We start from the raw sequence: 18,090 nt of genomic DNA on the forward strand, positions 1-18,090 counted from the left end.
AGAGAGAGAGAGAGAGAGAGATGGAAGAGGAAGGGAGAAGAGGAGAGGAGAGGAGGTGAGGTGAGACGAAGCGAGGCGAAGCGAGACGATGGTAGGAACGAAGTCTCGAAGGGAGGCAAGGGTATTCCCTGAGGTGGCTTCGACTTTCCATTTCTGGTATATGGCGAATCAGCAGCACATAGAGTGAACTAAACGAAAGAGAATTTCGAAGAATACATTCTCGTAAGCTTTTCGAAAAAAAAAGAAAGAAAGAAGAAAAAGAAGAAACAAAAAAGAAATAAGCAAGCTTATGAATCAGTGACGCGTGTTTAAGACTCACCTTTCTCCACAGTTTCTCTGACTCGCTCTCACTATTTTGTACTCTTTTTCCACGCGTAAGTAAACCTCCTAAATGTCTTTCGTTCGGACTACTTTGACTAAAGATGAGATTCGAACACGATCCTCTAGGCGAGAAACGTACAGCTACCTCGTGGAACTCGAAGGATGTCGTGTGTGTGTATATATATATATATATATATATATATATATATATATATATAAAATATAAAAAGAAAAAAAAAAGAACGAGTTCTTCGCCGCAGAGTGAAATTTAATAACTGCTCTGCATCAGGCTTCTTCTCGACGAAGCTCTCTTCTCCGGAGATGCAACCTTTCTCTCTATCTCTTTATCTCTTTCTCGTAATCGTGTCTTCTTAAATTGTCGAAAGAGAAGAAGTGGTAAGCGTTTTCAGGAAGACCAAGGGATAGTATTCTGAACTGTCGACAAGGTCGAGACACACACTCTCTCTCTCTCTCTCTCTCTCTCTCTCTCTCTATTTCTTTCTTTCTCTATCGTATATGGCAAAAGGTAGATTCATCAGCGAATTAACGGGAGAATCGAGTGGCCCGTCTCTCTTCTCGAGGAGGACCACAGAACGGAGGCCGCTTGCGGAGGTGGTGGTGGTGCTGTGCGGAGGTTGCCGTGTTGGCAGAGGAAGAGAGGGGGAGTACTCCCTCTCTCCGATTCTGAGGAGAAAAAGAGAGAAAGAGAAAGAGAGAGAGAGAGAGAGAGAGAGAGAGAGAGAGAGAGAGAGAAACACGCTCTCCTCCGGTGCACACTCTCGCGGTGACTTCGACCGGCAAAGTGCTCGCGTTCGTGAAAGTCCACAGACGACTTTCAGGGTCGTCTGCTTGGCTCCTTAGCACAAGATCTCCTTCTCGTTCGCTCTCTCGGTCTTTTCCTCGGTTCGTCCGGAACTGACTGTTTTGTGAAAAAGGAGCCATCGCAAGGAGCTAAGATCGTCGCACTCGTAAGCACGATTCGTAACGCGACGTACCTACCGGTTGGATCTTTCAGATTTATACTCTCCTATCTTCGATTATTTATTCGTGGCGATCGTCAGACGGAAGCAAGGATCGTGTATCGTTGGTGTTGTATAGAGAAGAAGAAGGGAGAGGGAAGATAGACCGATATAGAAGGTCGCCAAACATTTATTTACATTTGTAAACGAAATGAGTTCGCGGCTTCGTAGTTCTTCAATGTCGAAGGACAGACCAAAAGCAACGTCATTCGGCAGCGATACGTTTTATTACGAGCCGGAAGAACGAACTGATAAAAGGAATGGCAAAGCGACGCGGGAAAATAGTTATCGCTTTGGGGATTTTCGTAGGGAGTGTTCCGAGAGAAATGGGAGACGGTTCGGAGAAGAAATCGAAGAGGATCCAGATATTCTTTATAAGAGAAGCAAGGATCGTTTTGCATCGTGGGATATGAAAGATATAGCTGGATGTAAGGAAGTAGAGGAAAGGAAGAAGGAAGATGTGGAGGCGGAGGAAGAGGAAGAGGAAGAGGAGGATGAGGATAATGATGATGAGGAAGAGGAGGAGGAGGAGGAGGAGGAGGAGGAGGAGGAGGAGAAGGAAGAGGAGAATGAGAAGAACGATAAGCCAACGTTGCTTTACGAGGAATACGTAGCAAGTCCGAGAAAAGAGAATCAAAAAGAAAAGATTTTCGATCGAGAAATATACGGATCGAGAAAAGAAAATACGAGGAAGAATGAAAGTTCCTCGGAAGGGATCGATTCACGAAATTATACGTTCGCGGAGTCCTCGGCCGTTCGAAGAAATGGCGAGAACCGGAAGAAAACGAGTTTTCCTAGTATCGATGTACGAACGGATACAGATCATAGGATCGGAGCGATGATCGAACGACTGAAAACACGCGAAGAGGATAAGTTGAGAACTAGGAGGGAACGGGGAAGTCCGGAGAGAGGGATCATTTCGTCGACGATCGAGGATCGTCGTCAACGACGTCGTCGTCGTTGTCTCGTCGACGAGGAGCTTGGAAATCGTCGGGAGGACGACGCAAAAACGTCGGTTTGTTACGATCAACGTTTCGACGATTTCTCTAAATCGAATAGAGGCGAAGAAACGCGCGAGGATCGTAGAAGATCGAGGAGTATCGAGAAAGTTTCTAGATATGAATTAGGCCGTGCAAGGAGTAACGACGCGAATGGTTTTCGAGAGTTGGACGAGCGAATTCCAAGATACATGCTTCGAGAAGCCGAGTCTCATGTTCGCGAGGAGATGTCTGGGTTGAACGTAGACGACAATATTCGACGTGTAGAAGGTAGACGTGCGCCCTTCGATAGGGACAACGACCGTCGAGAGAAGGAGAATTCTTCGAGGAAGAGCCAAGACGCGTACGTGGTCGAAATCACTCGTAGACGATCAAGATCCAAGGACGTCGAGGAGGATCGAGCTCGTACGAAGGACGAGACGAAGAGCGGTAGTATTGCTCGTCCGTACGAAGTATTGCCCGGGGAATTTGACGTTAGAATACAGAGATACGAAAGAGCATCGATCGAGGGTAAGAGGGATCAAGAATATTTAAAAAAAAATCTTCGCGATCCTTCGAAGGAGAGAGAAACGATCAGGAAGATCTCATTCAGCGGAGACACGGATATGCCAAAAAGGATGCATTCGAAGAAGGATACCGGTATAACGAGGAGAACGTCTTTCAAGGATCAGGATAACGAGGTACGAGGACGGAATCCGTTCAAGAACGATTCGGATGGTGGAATCAAGTGTACGATAAAGAGTCGAAAGAGTGATGTCACTGAAAGGGAAAAGACCGAATTGGTAGATAGTGCCGATTTAGGAAGAAGAAGTTCTTTCAAAGCGAAACATCCCGAGTACGGTAAGATCTCGTTCGAGGAGGAGGAGAAAGAAAAAAGATCGTCGAGGGAGCATACGCGACTTTCTAACGCAAGAATAATATCCTTCGGGGATGATAAAATTGTTGGAGAAAGAAGACGGACCCTTGATAATCAAGATCGTGGAATAATTACCAGTATTTCTTTCAAGGACGAAAACTCCGTCGAGTCGACTACGAGTCCTGTACGTCGAGTCTCGAAAGAACCGAGAGAAAACATTTTAGGGAGACGAATCTCTTTTAAAGATCGAGGGATCGAATCTGAGAGGGAACATTCTTACGGAGTTTATTGCGACGTTGGTAAGGATCTAAACGAAGAAGAATCAAGAAGGCGAAGTAGTTCGTTCGACGATCGATTCGTCGAATCTGATAGAAATTTTTTCACGAGTCGCGAGAGAGGGGTACCCGCCGGAACGAGTCCTTGGAAGGATCGAAATGAGATAGAATCGAGAGTTCGCTCCTCGAATGGGGCGATGATAAAGAAAATAAGTGAAGAGGGTACTCGGGATAAGAAATTGGAAAGGCATTCTCGAGCTTTTACATCGGAGAGAGTAGACGAGGATTTGAAAGAAAATTTTCAAGAAACGAACGATCGAAAGGATTCTTGGCGCGAGGGTAACAGACTCTTTGCTGTAAGGTATCTTAAAGAGAATGGTAGAGGGAGAAGGACGGAAGGGATCTCAGGAAGAGAGAAGAGTGGAAGTCTCGAAGATGCTTACGAGGAGGACGAAGGAGACGAGAGCGAAATCGAGCAAGAAGATTCGATTCGAACGAACGGCCGTCGTATCTCCGATAATCGAGATTCTGATTCGAAGGGAAGAATCGCTCGTGAACGAAATGGTACGACTATTGTAAGGATTCGTCCTAATATTTCGGAAAATTCGAGACGACGTCGACGTATGCAAGATTTTGGTCTGGAACGACGCAAAAGGTGCGACGTGTCTTCGCAGCGTTATGATAGCGATGAGGAAAGCGGAGAGGAGGGTGAGGAGGATCAGGGGAAGCAGGAGGAGGAAGATAAGAAAAAGGTGATGCCGATTGTAAAGGATGACGAGGATGCTGACAACGAGCAACGACTGGATTCTTGGCGCGGATCTCGTAGAGATGGCTTAATACCAGGAATACCCCATGGATCTACTCCCTCGAGAAGACTTTGGAATTATCGCGAAGGGGTATGGCACTTTTCTGAGTCTATTGCGTTCGATCGGACAGTTATGATACAGAAACGAGAAGCGATATTCATTAATCGTTGGAGAAGATAAAAATTGGCTCGTTAGAAAGGCCAAATTTCTTTACTGGATCTTGCATGGAATTATTATTCGAATAATAATACGTGGGCTCTCGGGATCGAACGAAAGTGGACCCAAAGTGTACCCAATGTCGTACAACGCTGAGAATCAAATTTTATTCGCGATCAAATTTTTAACCTCTCGTCTTTTACATATATATATATATATATATATATATATATATATATATATTAGAGATTAATCAGTGAAATTATTAACGGACACACCTGTGTTGTGAGAATCGAATATAGACGATATTGCATTAATTGATACAAAAGAAAAATGTACGAAAATTTATAATTAAAATGATGAACACATGCGTATCAAAGATTTTCATTACTTTTCTTTTCTTTTTTTTCAATCCCCCGTGAGATGGATATTCGTATCGTCGAGATTAGAATAATTATTTTGGCAAACGATCACACACAGACGTCTACATAAGTCATAGGACCGACTATCGTTCGGTCTCGACACAGCATGCGGCTTTTCGTTCGTTGGCCAATGCGTCCTGCGAATGTCATTGAACGAGCCATAAGTGGAACAGCCACGTCACGTAAGAAACAACGTCGCGGATAAGATCTCTCTTTAGTTGCTTTCGGCTTTAAAAGCGAACCCTTTCTATTATGGACGATCGACGAAGAGTTCTACGCTTCGTTAACGATGAGAGTTAATTATCACTGTAACGGTTAATACGACGCTTATCGTGCCATCTCGAGAGAGAGAGAAAGAGAGAGAGAGAGGTGAGCCATCGATTACGTTTGATTCGATAAACGAGATTTCAAAGTTTCCGAGTGATCTTACGTTCTATACATACATACCTACACATAATTTCACGCTTAACCTTTTCACAATTTTAGAAAGAAACTAAAACGTTTCCCTTTTTCATGTTATATATATTTATAGATATGTATCTACTGTGTACATATAGATATATTTCTATCGTGTTTCTCCTTTTCTTTTTTTTTTCTTTTTATAATCGTATCGCGTAAAAACCAATAGGAATAAATTCGTTGCGAATATTTTTAATAATCGATAAAACTAATAATAATAATGGTTAAAAATGATGACGAGGACGATGACGAGGACGATGACGAGGACGATGACGAGGACTAGATGTGGTCTTTTCGACGTGACTCACTATCAAAAGAAAAAAAAAAAAATATGTTAATTAGGCGCAACCCAAAACACGTTTTGGTAGAGATCGTTATTTAGGATCGCTATATATGTATATCCTAGAATAAAATGGACACGCGAGAGTCTTGCCTGGCATATTTTCGAACGTGTGTATTCGTCGTCTACGCGATATTTGGCTATATCGTCGACGACAAGTCGTTCCACGTGGGCGGACCGACCATATATGCTGCGCGGAAGGTTCTTGAACGCATCCAACGCGAGTTGCCTCGCCTCACTTGGTCTCACCGCACCGCACCTCATCTCACAGGATTCCTCTTTAGTCTTTATGTTAGATTTGCCATGAGACACACGATACCGTACCGCGAATATATTTCTCTCGATCCTTCTTATATCTTATATCTTCTCGATCTTTCGATATATCTCATCAAATTGATAAAAAGAGAAATGGATTGTTATACGTACTTCGATTTGACAATGAAATTGATAGATTTTATTTTTTCAAAGCTATTGACACGTACACGTACGTAAATCTTTAATACTTCAAGAAATTAAATTATATTTTTGTAACATGAAAAAAAATTATCCCCGAAAAAAATTCAATGATAGTTAGAAGATTCGATTAGGTTTATTTAAAAGGTCTTAATGTTTTTAGTCAGCTCATCCGGTATCGATACCCATCATAATGATTTCGATTACTTTCGAGAATATTAAAGTAAGGTAATAGACTAGAAAAACGTTAGGATACTTTGAAGTAGAACGCGTTCCGCTTTTACCGATTCGCACGAACGGTCGATCGAATCGATCGACATCTGTACTATTATTTTACTTTGTACGTACGTCGAAGGATTTAGACACGATTTCATTGCATTTTCCTTTTAGAGAAAAAGAAAAAAAAAAAAATAGATAGAGAAAGATCATTGAGTATTTGCTTCGCGTAGACGGTGACGCGTAGGAAGAGAAGGATTGAAAGCTTTCGGTCTTTTGCAATTGATTCGCAACGCCATTTTCTTCGAACGAATCGATGGAATGATACTTTCGCGATTTGTTTCGGTCTCATGTGGAATAAGCCATAGTTTCTTTTATATTTTTGATATTTTTCGTATTCATGGTGATTACGTAAAAAAAGGTTATTTACGGATAATAAAGATAAATATGTAATATGGAAATTGATGAATGAATCTTGTTAGGATGTCACATGGAATAACCAATAGTTTCTTCTATATTTAACAAGTTATTCACATTTATCGAGATTACGTAAACAAAAATTATATACAAAAAGTAAAAATAAATACTATGAAAATTGGTTAATGAATCTTGTTAGGAGGTCACATGGAATAAGCTGTACTTTCTTCTATATTTAGCAAGTTATTCACATTTGTCGAGATTACGTAAACAAAAATTATGTACAAAAAGTAAAAATAAATAATACGAAAATTGGAATGTAATGGATGTTGTTAGGTCGCATGGAATAAGCTATAATTTTTTCTATATTTAACAAATTACTCATTATTTGTTGAGATAACGTAAACAAACATTATATATGAAAAACGAAGATGAATAATATGAAAATTAACGAACGAATCTTGTGTTAGGGTGTCCTGATCACGGACGTCGAGGAGGGGCAGCCATGTTTACAGTGTGGAGACGTGTGTCCTGGATTTTCCCCACACATTTGGAGGTAAGTCTTCCCAACATCATCATCTTCATCCATCGAACGAAAACATCTAAGTATTTGGCTAATTTTTTTGTGTTACCACGAAAGAAAGAGAATAGGTATATTGTCATTGACGAATTCCCAATGGATGTTGACGACGTTGGCTTACCTTTATTTGTTTTGGCAACGATCCATAGAATCGATCGAACCGTGTATTTCCCTGCTACTTAGGTACCGATCACTGAGAAAACAGCTGCTAATGCATGCTGGCTAAAGAGTATCTAGTTTCTCTCGATTAAACTCGTATCAGCAACGAGTTTCCTTGAAATTTGAATCGTCCGTATCGATCTCATCGATCATTTTTTCATTAACACTAATCAATTCGATTTCGTATTATCGATAAGAGGATAATTACTTTTTTCTTTTTCTATTATTATTTTTTCTCAAAGAATTAATAATAAGATATTAACAACGAGCACGATGGTAAAATGAAAATGAGTTAGATCTACTGAAATTGTGTTGAAGGAAAAAACTATGTCCCATTATCCCAGCTGCGTAACTTAACGGTGCAGGAATTACCAAGCGTTGTAATTACTTTCCGTGACTTACAACCCGGCAATGCGGTAATAACGAATTAATTGCTATGTAAGGGGAATAGCGTGACAAGAAGAAGAAAGCGAAAGAGATGATGGAGTCCCCTAATCAAATTTTTCTTTAGAGAGAAAAAAAATAGAGAGAAAGATATACGATTGTATATCATCGGGATATAAAATAATAATATCAAAGATTCGTTGCGAGGAAAATTTTGGTAAATCGATTTAGCTTCGATGATTGACAATCGTTTTGTTAGATGGATACCATCGTTGATCTAATATTATCTAACAGATCGTAAACGTCTTAGAGGTTGCTTTAGAGTTGAAGATTTATAACGATTGCTTGCTGCTCTCTCTCTCTCTCTCTCTCTCTCTCTCTCTCTCTCTCTCTCTCTCTCTCTCTCTCTCTCTCTCTCTTTCTCTATGCGTAGTTCGAAGTAAAAATAAAACGTTGACATTCGAAGACAAGTTATGAATGTCGTCGGTGACGTATTACATCTTTCTCATACTAATTTTGGATGATAGAATAAATTTTAATCGAGGTTCCTGTTTTATGATAGGAAAAAAATAGTTTATCAAGATTAATAATCTCGAAAGATCGTATTTTTATGAATTTTTCTTCTTTGGATCGTTTAGAAAAAACGTATTAAAAAGTTTAGAAAGACGAAGTAAGGCGTGTATCTCTGTCAATGTTGCGTTGGAAACATTTTGCGTTACAAGGATGTCGTCGAGTTAGCGTAATCGACGATGCCCACGCTGCGTGCCGAGATGAGTATTGATAGTTTATGCGATAAATCGTAACGGCTGTGACGGCTTCGACCAGTCCTACGTTATTTCTTCGTCGTCCAAAGTACGATTGGAGTCGTCCGTTATTCGTCGAATTGATTTAATCCTCTATAACACCATGTAACTTTGAAATTACACGTTTATATATCTTCATTTTGTAAGTTTGATTTACATACATAGTATAATCATATGTGTATCATTTTAAGAGAGTTATGTTATATTATAATATTTAGTTATAATATTTTTTATAATGGTATAGTTATTATATATGCTTATATAATATAATATACTAGTAATACTTATACTAGTATCATTTATATTAATAGTATAATTATGAATATTAGTATGAGTAATGTACTATAATTTTCATATCATACACACACACATATATATATATAATCTTTGTATAAACACAAAACAAAGTTGGGTTATAGAGGATTAATAGAAAAAAAAATGATAACAGAAATCAACGCCATCGATTTTGTCATTTTCGTCATGATAGATAGATTGACCTCGATTCCTTTCATTTATCTTTCCGTTGGTCGTTCGTCATATAGAAGTCAATTTTAAAAGCCTACTTCTATCTCCTACCTATTTTCGTTTGCCCGATAGCATTCAAAGGACTCCACCTTAGATCGTTGGCTTAGTTTATTTCGAACTCTTCGTTTGTCTAACGCAGTAGGGGACCAACTATAAACTACGAGGAGATCGTGACACGATTGTTTCTAGCTTTTCCAAAGTCACTTTCATAAATCCAAGCCTTTCACCACTTGAAAATCATAAACTCGTTTCTATATCGCACCATACATATAACATATTTCACGTTATTTCTTAATCAACGAAATTATATATTATACATTTAATTGGACGATTGGGGAATATATAAATTCGTTGCGCTAAAGAAATAATCTTAGAAGGTAAAAAGCAGAAAAAAAAAAGTATATAGAAAAAAAAGTAGAAAAAGAAGAGAAAAAGATAGGAGTTACGTTAGGCACTTACTTACATTCTCATGCTCGTTGATAGCGGGTATCGATAAGGAAACTCGCATCATCGATTCGCTCCTTTCACGGCACGTGAAAGTGAATCCACCGATTACTTGAGATACGAAGCGAGACGTAAACTCCAGTGTAAATGTTTCGAGTATCGTATCAAACGTTAAATGTTTTAGCTTTCGAATGTTTATGGTCCAACAACGAGAAACACATTGCTAAGGATTACGTGTAAATATTCGAATAGCGTTCTTGTTTCCTTTTTCTTTTTTTTTTCTTTTTCTTCTTTTTTTTTTAAGGAAAGACCTAATCGTAAGAAAAAGAAAAAGAAGAAAAAGAAAGTGAAAAATTATTGAGGAGAATAGAAAAGAAACGGATCGTTCGATCGTATAAATTCAGATTGCAAAGTCTTATTGAAACGTCCATAAGCGTACGTCCATAACGTAAGACGATTTTACAACGTCCGTTTCAACCCAGATGCATCCTTTACCATTCTTCCTTTTGATAACATACCTATTCTTCCTTTTGATAACATACTTTACTTCGTTGAGTATAAAACCAAGCCTCTTAGTTTGACTTTGTTCAATGAAACGAAAGCAAATTGTTATAATAGATCGGTTTCATTCTCGGCTGAACTTCTAAGAATTCGTTTCCGCATTTCCGCTGATCGTCTGGCAAGCTGGAACTATTTTTGAAATGTTGTTTGTCTTTCTCGAAGAGCAACCTAGTTTCGGTTATAGTGAATCACTCTACTCGGCCGACTCTTCTCACGCGTGCACGTGCTGCTTCGACGATGTACAAGTTGGTTATGACGATGCAGCAAGGCCAGACTTTGCTCTTTCTCTTTTTTCTTTCTGCTTCTCTCTCTCTCTCTCTCTCTCTCTCTCTCTCTCTTTCTCTTGTTATCATCGAAAAAGTATTTACTATTCTAATCCATTTGCTAATCCATTGTCTTTAAAAGATAAAGAAATCATCGCATTATTTGTATTAATAAAAATCCTTTCTATAAACGAACTTTTATTTCATCGTCAGTTTCAAAAGACACAATCAGTGATAATTTTGAGAATGATTAGAATGTCAAGAGATCGAAATTATATTCTTATCGAATTAGGTAGAAATTTTCTTTTTGTAATATCTTTTATAGGTTGATAAACCCATATGAATTCTAACTATATATGTATCTATGCATGCGCGTATATATGTACGTACGTGCGTATGTGTGTTCTCTGATATTCATGAGTATGAACAACAAAGCAACTTTTCCATTGTCTCTCGAGGGCGGTCGTCGTGCGATAATTGCTTGCGGACATTATTACGCGACATATAACGTTGTGCTGCGCAGGTGTGCAAATACGGTGAGTCTCGGATACCGTCGCTCTCACCCACGCATTTACGAGTGAGATCACCTTTATACTTTAGACTCCATGCTGCGACGAAGGTGTTATGGCGCGAGAGTCTTTCCTGTCCTTCCAAGAAAAATATCTTAATGTAGGATTTATTAGATTCGTAGGATTCATCGTTGAGATTCGACGATATTAAAAAAAAAAAAAAAAAAAGGAAGGAAAAAGTATATACAATATTTCCAAGAAATGATATTTAGTAATCGATTAAAAATCAAATGGAGAATGTCAACAACAAAGATAAAGATCTAGATAAAGGAAGAACAAGTTTAACGACTGATATCTGCGAATTTTAATTCATTCTGTGTTACATTTTATCTATCATGAAGTTCTGCTGTTATCAGCGAACTGTTGTTCTATTATATTTGCAACAATAATCCTGTAAAATCGTTCATTCATTAATGAAAGTAGCAATCGAGTAGAATGTAATTGTGATGAGAAAGAAATAGAGAGACAAAGAGAGAGAGAGAGAGAGAAGAAAGAAAAAAAAGTCGTCCATTCAAAAAATACAAACTCGTGTCTTAGAATTTAGGGAAGATATTAATTAAATTCGGATATTCTTTTTTTTTTGGATCATAATGGGTGTGGTACATTAAAACGAATAATTCTCGTAACGGTTCGACACAGCTCGTAAGGCTGTGTAATTTGAGATTATCAACGAAAGGGTAGTCTGTGACATTTCTAGTAAATATCGTGCTTGCCCTATTAACGCATGGGTGGGCATGCTTGGGCTAAGTCATTTAGCGTAGAAGCCGTAAGGTATTTGGCAAACAAATCGAAACTCGAGAGACCTTTTCAAGGATTCCAAATGATATTTTTATATCTTGACTACTCTACTTTCAGAAACTCGATGTTCCTTTACTTTTTCCAATAGAAAAAGAAATCCCATGTTAAATGTTAAAAGGAAAACGTGATATCGTATTTATTTATCATAAATGTTTTCCTTTCTGTCAACGTAGTTCGTCGTTCTAGATAAGAAAACACTTTCTTCGAAAAAGAGAATTTCTTTATATTTCATCAGAGAGCATTAACATTTCGTGGATGATATTTTTGAAGATAGTTTCTCGAGTCGTATGCGTTTGGCACGATTCCTGGCCAATTTCTTCTTGTTGTCTCGTCGCGAATGCTCTCTGACACATATCTCGTGCGTGCGTACGCACGCGAGTATTTATTTACGACGAGGGAGAATTCATTCCGTGCGAAAAAATGGGACATATTTTGAAAGTTTCAGAATTAAGGAGACGCTTGTGACAACGAATTATTCGAGTAGCGAATATTTCTCTACATAATTCTCAAATACCTTTTATCTTTATGAAATAATTGTTGATCATTAAAGATCAAGATCAGTTAAGAGAGATCAGAGTGCAAGACGGATCTATGCCGCAATAGTAAAGCTTTGTGAGATATTAAAGCTTTTACGAAAATAGAAATTGTGTCTCGATGGAAATTGCGTAATTAAGATCGTTATTTTTGTTTGTTTTATTAAAATCTTATTAATACGAAGTTAGTATATATCTCATGGAAAATGTTTTATTTTTTCTTTTATTTTCTGTACGCTTAACTTTGAAGATTGGATTAAAAAGAAAGTTATAGGATTAAAGAAGCCTTCCTTATTACGAAATATTTTATTTTGGATATATTTGATTTCTCTACGTAGTTAGAAATTAAAGAGATATTAATTAAGGCATCAAAGATTATTAAAAATCTCATTTTTCAACATTTTTTCTCATAACTCCATCTTGCACTGAATGATTTATTTAAATATCGACAAACGTTTCGTACAAGTACATGTATATACAAACGTACTTATCTACTTACGTTTTTGTCCAAAGAAAGCAAACGAAAACAAACATACCATTCGTGTTTTCTCGCTCACATAATCACGAGAATGTCGTGTGTGGGTAAAGGAAATGCGTGTGGTCAATGGAATCTCAAGAATCCTTCTTTACAACGAACTGTCTTAACACTTACGAAAACACATACTTTCGCTGTGAATTCGAATATAAAATATAGAATAAATTATTAAATATAATTTAGTGGACTTCAAACGTAGATATACTTACAACGAAATAAAATAGTTATGTCCAGTGAGAGAATCGTTGAGAATCCAACGTATTCGGCCGGCGTTGATTCGATCAGCTGACATTGACAGCGCCTTAGACAGTAAGCGAACGAACGGACCTAGTGAGAGCGAGCTCACTCAGAAAAGCTCGAGCCGTCTATCTGATGATTTCAAGTTGCTACTCTTCTTCTTCTTCAGTATATTTCAGTGCGTTAGTGAATTAAATGTGATTTTTTCCTCCTGGAGATATGTGAGCGAGCGTGTGTGAGCGGACGTGTGAAGGAGAGAGAAAGTAAGGAAGGAAGGAAAGAAAGAGTGAGAAAGACAGAGACATCAGAGAGAGAACAAAGAGAGAGAGAGAGAGAGAGAGAGAGACAGATAGAGACAAAGAAAGAGAGAGACACAAAGAGAGAAAGAGAGAAAGAGACGTCCGTCCTGCGCGTTGCGTGGTTACACGCTCGACGTCTCTTCTTCTATCGTTTCGTTCGAAGCGCGTGTGCTAAATTTAGAGTATGATCGACCGGTCGTTCGCGCTATCGGGACAAATAGCCCGCCGATAAAAGTCATTCGCACGGAGAGAAGTTGAAGTCGTTGCTTCGACAACGTCCCTTCGGCGATTTCCTTTTTTTTTATTTTTTTATTTTTTTTATTTATTTTATCGCTATTGTTAATATTATTATTTTACTTTTTTCATATTTCTAGTGAACGCGTTTCACGGTAAATTTTTACTTTTGAAGTTGACAAGTTAGATATTGTATTTGCGATTGGAAGTCTACGTTTTACAAATCACTGGACGCAACCTCGGAACGATCAGATCACGTTTTTATATATATATATTTTTTCTCGAGTTTAGTTTCGTGTCCCTGACAACTTGTGAGTGTAGACTCCGCGTGCATTTGTGATACGTGCGTGCGCGAATGCTTGTTGCGTTACCACGTGCCGAGCACGTGTTGCGTGCACGCGAAATCTTCAATTTCTACGGCAAGATGGGCAGCGAATGGAAAAATTCCAACTACTCGAGCAGCAACGTCTTCGAAAACGAGCAACGTAAAGAAGATCTTGCTTACTTTGCTGCACGGTGAGTCGAAGGCTCGTGTTCACTTGCGAGAATATGTTGTGTCACGTGTTAAATCAAAGAAATTTATGTGAAGTCCTAGAGAGAAAAAAAGAAAGAGAGAGAGAGAGAGAGAGAGAGAGAGAGAGAGAGAGAGAGAGAGAGAGAATCGTCGTGATGTGGAAACAACATTATTTATTTTTCTCAATTATATAGGATGACGATAAATTTATTGACAGTTGTCGTCCATGTATAAAATTTATCGTCGTTTATCTGTAATGTTCTGTTAACATCTTATTAATGATCAATAATTTATACAAAATAAATTTAGTAAAATCAAAGGAGTAGGTACGTGCGTATAGATAAAATTAGCAATAGAGATAATAACTTGATGCTAAGCATCTTGTAGCTAAGCTGAATAACTCGGTTAGTAGTTTCAACTCAACTAAGGATTCCTCATGTCCGGGAAACCCGTTGCGTATTCAACCTTCTCTTCTTCGTGGTTACATTCGTGTTCTACATACATAGATTGAAAGAACGCTTTCATAGTCGATCTTTGTCAACCGCTCAACGGTGTCATCGTTCGATCGTCTTGATCATCAAGATCCAAAGCCGATTAGGCTGTCCGATTTCTCGAAACCATAAAGCTTAAGCCCGAGTTACACAAAAAAAAGAAAGAAAAAAAAAAGCGAACGTAAGGAAAAGATTGCGTCAGAGACGTAAGTAGCGCGTCGAGTTAAAATTCCATGTTGACTGCGTCACTTTCAAATATAATGGCTCGTATTTTGACGAAAACGCATTAAACATTAAATCTTGAGACCGACTTTCAGCCTTTCGTAATACGCATGATGACTACGCAATGATTATACTTAACGAATAGTATGTGTAATATATAAGTATAACATGTGCTATAACAGTATATTGAATATATGTATGAATATATATATATATATATATATATATATATATATATATACATGTATAGATATAATATATATGCTTTTTAGGACGTTCCTTTTACGAGAATACAAACTGACCGTCCGATCGTGACAGCTCGCTGAGTTTCGAGATAACGAGGTTACTTCCGATAACTCTTATCGACAGAGTTTTCAGCGAAGCTGTACTCTTTCAGAAACGTTCAGTTATTCGGACTAGATCGTACGATTCTCCGTGGAGAGATTCATCACGTGGCTCTTCTTCATTTTCGAAAATACAACAATCTTTAACTTATATCAAGGATAAAAAAAAAAGTTAAAAAATGAGTCGAGTCTTTTAGTGTAGAAATTGAGAAAGTAGGTATATCGAAAAATAAGTGAATGTAGAATGATCGAAACGTTTAGCGATGTTTAAATAGAAGGATATAAATCATGTGAAGTGTTTGAAACGTGGATCGTCGCGTGGGATCAATCTTATCTAGATAGAATCCTCTCACTGGTACGAATTATTTCGATTGAAAAAGAGGGTCAAAGTCCGACTCAATGCCGAGCAGCAATACAAGGCTTTCTTTGAGATAATCTGTCGGAAAGTTATTTCGTACGCGGCTTTATACCTGCTTAGACGCTTGCACGCGTTTCATATTCGCAAGAACGTTTAATCTCGTAATATTATTAATATTTCATCGAATTTTCTCCTTTAATACGAATTTGCGAATTTATAAGAAAAATTATTTATGTTATTTCGAACGAGTCCGATAGTGTAATAAATTCCAAAATCGTTTGTTTATTGGACGTTTATTATCGTCGATAAGTAAACAGATACGTATCTTCGATGAGTAAGAGAGTCGATTAATTCGATCATTGCGAGTCTATTAATCGTATGATCAAAGACAATTTGCGTCATTTCGATTTTGGTTGTTGATAAATAAAAAAAGAAAAAAGAAAGAAAAAGAAAGTAAACTTTGAGTAGATTCTCGTGTTTGTTTGGTGTTTTTTTTTTTTTTCTTTTTCCTCGAAATTGATCGTCCCCTCGTACGATACACGTAACTGTGTGATAACGGAAAGTTAAGGTGTATTATTTAGAATAGTAACGTCGTATCGTGCAACGAGGAACAGTCCAAGGTACGAAGGTCGTCCTTTCTTTCGTGCAGCTCGCTACGTGTCGTATGTTGGTACGTGCATCGTGGGTTACACGGTAACAGTTCGCGAAAGTCGTTCGCTGAGATTGACGGTACGTGGTAAAGTCTCTATAAGTAAATCTAATTATTACATTAAGTTAATTCAATTTAAAGAATCAGTAATACGAAAGAAAGGAAATGGCCGCGTTGTCTTAAACATTCAACGATAGCTTTCAGTTTTATCTCGTTCGAAGGTCGGAACGGTTCGAGCGTGTTTCCTTTTCGTAACTAGTTTCGTTATCATTATCGAGGGAAGCATATAATACTTATCCGTTCTCTCGTGAATATATATTTCACTTTTGAGCTTGATTTTTTTGAGTGTTAAACCTTTTTTCTTCTCTCTTTTTTTTTTCTTCTTCTTTCCCTCGAACGTTCATTTTTAGTATTCGCTGAGCTTTGAAGCATAGTCGAAAGGAAAACGTGAACGTGTTTTCTTTCGAAGGAGTATCCGAGACGATAATAAACAAACTGAAAGAAAAATAAGAAGATAAAAATGGTTTGGGAAGATCGATTATCAGTGAAAGAGTTGACGGAGATGAAGAAGAAGACCCCGAGATTTCCTTCGAGGGAACGGAATTTTGCAATGCGGAGACGAGGGCCTCGAAGGTCTGCATCTTTGATCCTTCCTAATGCATCTCCGATCGGTGCACCTCCGATCGAAGAGGAACCTGCCTACCTTTACGAGGAACCTTGCAACGATAATCTTTCAATCTTGTAAGGATATATTTTCTTTCATATGTTTATAGAATTTTATAGATCTGTCTTTTTCTATCTATCTATCTATCTCTCTCTCTCTCTCTCTCTCTCTCTGCCATTTTTTCTCTCTTTCTCTCTTTTTCTCTCTGTCTCTCTTTCTCTTTTTACTATAATTTAGTTTTATTTTTCAAAGATTTTTTACGTGACTTTTTCATGTCGATAATATTTCGCAGACGTTGGATATATAATCGTGATATTCGAGTTAACACGTAAGCATTTACGTAATCGCAATTTTTCGAAGGATAGCCATTTTAGGAGATGAGTGATGTAGACATTTTAGAATAACCGTTATGCATGTAGATGTGTTAAAATGGTTATATTTTACTAAAATATAATTCTTGAAAAATTTTACTAACTTTTATGTGATATACATACATACATACATACATACATACATATATATATATATATATATGTGTGTGTGTGTGTGTGTGTGTGTGTTGTTAATTACTCTTTATTTTTTAATTTTATGTAAAAATTATACTCCGTAATGAATTTCTTTCCTCTTTATTACTTTCATTAAATGTAACCATTCCAATATACGGAAGATCAACGAGATTTTAAATTCGAAAGTAAAAAGGTTCGTTTTAAAAGAGAATTATTGAATATAATTGATACGTTTACGAAGAAGATATCTCGAAAAATCATCGTTATCATCTCGACCTTAAGATTAATGATCCTTGAGCAGCCATCGTCGCGTCAGACCTAACGGTTGATTTCCTTTTGCGTTTCTCAATCGAGCGAATGCGGTTCATTAGATCATTCTCGCAGTTTCCGCGCGTATAGAATTATTGGATTCTCCTTGAAAAAAAAAATTTGTACAAAAAAAGGGGAAACTGAGAGAAAAAGAGAAAGAGAGAGATAGAAAGAGAGAAAAAATAAACGAATCAGCGAGGAATGCCTTTGCGGAGTCGTACATGGCGCCAAATTAGATTATCCGATTCTACGAATGCATTCGCAGGCACATATGTACATACATATATGCCTATACACACACATAAATATATATATATATATACACATACATGTATAATACACGTGTGTAACACTATCTAGAACGCGTGATA

At 37.6% G+C, this 18,090-nt stretch overlaps 1 protein-coding gene and 2 long non-coding RNA genes across 7 annotated transcripts in view; 1 reads left to right on the forward strand and 2 right to left on the reverse strand.

Moving 5' to 3' along the window:
* LOC122632131 (four and a half LIM domains protein 2) overlaps positions 1-18,090 on the forward strand; it is a 49,686-nt gene that overhangs the window by 7,740 nt on the left and 23,856 nt on the right. For 2 of the 5 annotated variants that reach the window (XM_043818649.1, XM_043818650.1), the window contains exon 2: positions 7,209-7,294. In XM_043818649.1, coding sequence (XP_043674584.1) covers positions 7,209-7,294 — 86 coding nt within the window. Of the gene's footprint in view, positions 1-2,041; positions 4,366-7,208; positions 7,295-14,017; positions 14,179-16,620; positions 16,982-18,090 lie in introns of those variants that run through there. The other 3 variants (XM_043818643.1, XM_043818648.1, XM_043818646.1) reach the window with 3 other exon arrangements.
* Positions 6,835-8,256, reverse strand: LOC122632148. The gene is made up of 2 exons (XR_006327822.1): positions 7,440-8,256; positions 6,835-7,352 (listed from the first exon to the last, which is right to left on the reverse strand). It is a non-coding gene; the product is annotated as an uncharacterized LOC122632148 (long non-coding RNA).
* LOC122632147 lies at positions 12,772-13,679 on the reverse strand. Its single transcript, XR_006327821.1, has 2 exons — positions 13,102-13,679; positions 12,772-13,026 (listed from the first exon to the last, which is right to left on the reverse strand). It is a non-coding gene; the product is annotated as an uncharacterized LOC122632147 (long non-coding RNA).

Source organism: Vespula pensylvanica, chromosome 9 (assembly GCF_014466175.1).
Source record: "Vespula pensylvanica isolate Volc-1 chromosome 9, ASM1446617v1, whole genome shotgun sequence".
NCBI classification, from domain to species: Eukaryota; Metazoa; Arthropoda; class Insecta; order Hymenoptera; family Vespidae; genus Vespula; species Vespula pensylvanica.